This window comes from Aedes aegypti, chromosome 1 (assembly GCF_002204515.2).
Source record: "Aedes aegypti strain LVP_AGWG chromosome 1, AaegL5.0 Primary Assembly, whole genome shotgun sequence".
NCBI lineage: Eukaryota > Metazoa > Arthropoda > Insecta > Diptera > Culicidae > Aedes > Aedes aegypti.
In genome coordinates, this window is record NC_035107.1 from 300928524 (window position 1) to 300933223 (window position 4700).

Consider the following 4700-nt stretch of genomic DNA (forward strand, 5'->3'; position numbering starts at 1 on the left):
GGTTCTCCTTGAATCAATTATGTCCTTTCTGTGTGAATTTTACCTCGCATTTATCCCACTGTGCGCCACTTCACTAGCGTAGTCCAAACGCCCCGCGAATAGCTGAGAATCTATGCGCTGCTCGACTGTAATCCATATTAATCTTAATGTTAAGTGGGGGCCTGAATTTGGATGTATTGTTTTTATTTTTCTCTCCTTTCGGAAGAAATTTCGATTGATGTCACTGAATTGGGCAAAATCGTATAAAATCGACGCGGTTTCTGTGCAGTATCATCAGTAGAAAGTGGTACGTCCTTCAGTGACAGTGTGAACATGAAGTTATCGGTGGTGTTTCTGATTGTGCTAGGCGTCCTTGTGTTTCAATCACAAGCTCAAAGTTATAGCAGCAGAGGTTATCGCAAGGATGACTTCGAGGAGCATGATAAAAATGGAAAAGGTGATGATGATGATGACGATCGAGACAGCAGTAAGCTCCCCATCCCTATCATTAGTGATGAAGCAGCGGACGCTATAGTTAAAGGATCAGAGCTGCTAGCAGAGGCACTGAAGGTGGTAGTCGAGAATGAGGTCTACGACAAGACGGAAGTCCTTACCCATATGCGGTCATTACTCATGGATGTGAACTCGATGCTGAACGTTCTCTTCACGAAGGTTTCTGGTGCAGTTACCAACAGAATTACTAGATCCAGGGGACCAGAAGATCCCCTGTCGGAGTTGATTTCCACAGTAAAGAGAGCTGCAAAAGATATCAAGGAGAAACTTATCAGAACCCTGGAAAGGAAAATCAAACCATCCGAATTGTCGGATATAATCAACGCGCTAAACGATATAGTAGAAAGAGTGGAAAATCTCAATGTCTTCAAGCCGAAATCACGCTCGCCATTCAGGCCTTTCCAGTTTGATGAAAGCTTCGATAAAGGTGATAAGAATGATAAGGGTAACGATAAGGATAAGGATAAGGATAAGGATAAGGACGATTATCACTACCACGAGGGTCTGGATCTGGAAACGGTGATTTCCGAATGGGCAACTGCCGTTGAAGGACTCGCTAAAGCCGTGAAAATTCTGGCGAAGGCAATCCAAAAAGCCATCTCTTCCAGAACCCTGGCCATAATGTTTCAAAAATCGGTCCAGAAGTCTTTGTCCATCAGTGCATCAGGCATTAGCTCGGTCTCGACGAAACTCAACAGTGCTTTGGAGAGCGTGAAAACCACACTCGGCATGTTCAGCCAGACAACTCTGACGCAGATCAACCAAAGCTATTCGTCGATCACATCCAACCCTAACAAATGGCATCATCGTCTGCTCAGCAAACTTTTCGATTTCCTCGCTTCCTACAGTGGCTACGTTCACAAGGAATACCTCCATACGATAGCTTCAAGTGTCAAGAGAGCCGAGCTCGAAATTGCCTCCAAGCTCATCAGGGAAACAAGGAAGACGGGATTCGAGATCTCCGACATTGCCATTTACATCACCGATCGTGCCGCGTCCAGTTCCAACCCTCGAGCCACATCCGAATGCTCCCTCAAACAGCTCCAGAAGCTGAATCCAAGCTCCTTGAGCCGTTTGTCCGACTGCTTAACCAACGAAGCTAGCAACATCAGAAGTATGACATCTCAAGGAAAGCAACTGCTCACCCTGGCCAAGGACAATGCAGTGAACATCGTGACCCAACTGTCGGTCTGCAACAGCGGAACCGATAAGTGCTACCAGCAGGTAAGTATCAACCTCCTCGTTAGCCAGCCACAAACTACAACCACTCCTCAATTCTTCCCGCAGTTCTCCGATGTTTTCGACGGAAAGAAGGAGCGCGCCAAGGAGGATCTGAAATCCGCCGCAGAACAGACGGAGCGAACGCTGAAGGCCATCACTGGACGGATCGACAGCTGCCTGGAAGCTGTGGCCGAGGAAATTCTTACGGAGGCCAAGAAGTGTCGGAAGAACTTCGATTTCTGCATGAAGTTTTGAAGGGTTGCTCTAGGTCAGAAATTGACGAATGGAGAAAGGCTGCTTTCATTATTGAGAAAAAAAATGAGCCACTTTATCATGGGGTTAACAATATTGTAATCCCAGCTTATGCAGATCAAATTGCTCAGAAAGCACCAGAAGTTTAGGATAATATTTAATTTATTGAGATTCAGCCTGATATTTATTGAATTATTTAAAGCTAAGCTTGAACAATAAATTAATTTATTCACAAAATCCAACATGCGTTTCACTTCGAAAACGGAGCAAGGCTATTCTAAAATTTTGAAAATGGACGGGCGGAACATCATCTTCAACTTACTTCTTCCACAAAATCGGCATCTCTCATAGCGTTCATAGCTACCGCTAAAACCAGAGATGGACGAGAAACCGTCTAATGCAGCCCACAGACGCTCAGACGGTTTGACCAACATTGACTCCGCCTCCAAGTTAGTCAAACCGACTTATGTTGATACAACCAGGCCCATGACAACCATATATCGATACACAGTGTTCTTCGTAGCCAGGATGTCCCGGGCGATAAGTGAATATCGCCCACTGTCAGTTTGTAAGAACTGTGAAAATAAAGACCATTGTTTTGTTTAATTGTTTGCTATGGTTTGATTATCAATTTTTGATATTGTTAAATCAGCTAATAATGTGCCAAAAAGTTGAAGCACATTCAACATTTCGATGGTTTTGGAAGGAGAGCAAACATTAAAAGACATCCTGCAAGCCTCCAAGCAAGCAATCAGTGATTTGATTGCGACTCTTGCTCGATTATGGATTTTATTTATTTATTTATTTATTTGGAGCAGGGAAAAGCCCTTGGGAGTGAAGATCAGGTGTATCCTCTTCTCCAAAAGGCATAAAACCTACTCTTCTTTTGCGATATATATATATACAAATCATGTGCACTTCCAGTGAGAATATGTTCTCTTTTAAGGAAGCGCCTAGTATAACTACAGGATACAAGCTTACTAATTAGATAGATTATAAACTTTATATAAATTGAATTAGGTAGGATGAGCTGTTGACTATGTGCCGTTGAAATGATGTCTCGCTGGCAGGGAAACTGGTGCTACTGCTGACCAAGGATACCTGGATAAAAAACGACGAAAAACGGTGTCGTTGTAGTCCAAGAGCTAACGGCGAAATGTTGTTGCTGCTGAGTGCTGGAGACATTGCTGACAGGGAAATTGGTGTTACTGCTGACCGAAGAAATATAAATCTGAAGTAACTTCTGTACGAAGACGTGGCGAGGTTCTGGAAGCGTTAAAGGACTCCGTTATGGGCGTAGTATCACTGGCTTCGGCCAGACATATACCAGTCTATGTTACCTGAAAGGGAAACTGGTGCTACTGCTGACCAAGGACACCAGGATAAAATTCGTCGAAAAACGGTGTCGCTGTAATCCAAGAGCTAACGGCGAAATGTTGTTGCTGCTGTGTGCTGGAGACATTGCTGGCAGGAAAATTGGTGCTACTGCTGACCAAGGACATCAAGTACTGGAGAAATTACTGCAAAACTGGAGTAACTTCTGGGCGAATTGCAGGCGTGGTTCTGACAGGGAAACTGGTGCTACTGCTGACCAAGGATACCAGGATAAAATACGACGAAAAACGGTGACATTGCTGACAGGGAAATTGGTGTTACTGCTGACCGAAGAAATGTAAATCTGAAGTAACTTCTGTACGAAGACGTGGCGAGGTTCAGTTTCTGTTACCTGGAAGGGAAACTGGTGCTACTGCTGACCAAGGACACCAGGATAAACCAGGATAAAACTGCGTCGAAAAACGGTGTCGCTGTAGTCCAAGAGCTAACGGCGAAATGTTGTTGCTGCTGAGTGCTGGAGACATTGCTGACAGGGGAACTGATGTTACTGCTGATCGGAGCAATGTAAATCTGAAGAAACTTCTGGGCGAAGGCGTGGCGTGGTTCTGGAAGCGTTAACGAACTCCGTTATGAGCGTAGTATCACTGGCTTCGGCCAGACATATACCAGTCTATGTTACCTGACAGGGAAACTGGTGCTACTGCTGACCAAGGACACCAGGATAAAGGACAACGAAAAACTATGTCACTGTAGACTAAGAGCTAACAGCGCAATGGTATTGCTGTTGAGTGCTATCCAAAAACTGGAGACATTACTGCAAAACTGGAGTAACTTCTGGGCGAAGTGCATGTCTTAGAAGTGGATACGGAAACGTATTGATGAAGTTGGAGCTAATTTAGTCAAGCTAAATCAAGTACAGGTTTACATTGCTTTTAACGTATCGTTTTGCAGCAGCCTTAAATTTCATTAGATTCATTTCCGATTTCAACGCCGCGGGTAAAGCGTTATATCGCAGGAATCCATTGTACGTGAAGGACTTCTTCCCAGCTTCCGTATTACGACGAGTAACGAATAAGTTATTTCGATTCCTCGTTCCATGCGGGTGATGAGCTCGCTGAAGAGTGAAGTTGTGGTGGATCCGTGGGTTGTAGAGGATGTTTTTCATCATAACCACGGTTTGCAGCTCTTTTAATGCTAATATAGGACTGATTGAAAGAGCTGCATTTGTGTACAGATTTATTGTTGAATATAGTCGGGGTTTGCCGTATACAATTTTGAGGCATCGATTTTGTGTACTCTGCAGTGGTTTCAGAATAGTTTTTGATGCAGCAGCCCATATAGAAACAAGGTATTGAAGTTTAGAATGAACAAACGCTTGATACATAGTAATGACTTGTTTC

General features: G+C 44.0%; 1 protein-coding gene across 1 annotated transcript; it reads left to right on the forward strand.

Annotated features, from left to right (window-relative positions):
- Positions 1–256: 256 nt before the first annotated feature.
- LOC5568349 lies at positions 257–2032 on the forward strand. The gene is made up of 2 exons (XM_001657953.2): positions 257–1716; positions 1780–2032. Exons 1-2 carry the CDS (start codon positions 313–315, stop codon positions 1966–1968), a joined length of 1593 nt encoding a protein of 530 aa, XP_001658003.2. The 5' UTR covers positions 257–312; the 3' UTR covers positions 1969–2032.
- Positions 2033–4700: the final 2668 nt, after the last annotated feature.

What these genes read in the sequence shown, in the direction of transcription:
- LOC5568349 (XM_001657953.2), top strand. Translation starts at nt 313, where the DNA reads ATGAAGTTATCGGTGGTGTTTCTGATTGTGCTAGGCGTCCTTGTGTTT. An exon ending in CCGATAAGTGCTACCAGCAG is followed by an intron (nt 1,717 to 1,779) that starts GTAAGTATCAAC and finishes TTCTTCCCGCAG; the next exon opens with TTCTCCGATGTTTTCGACGG.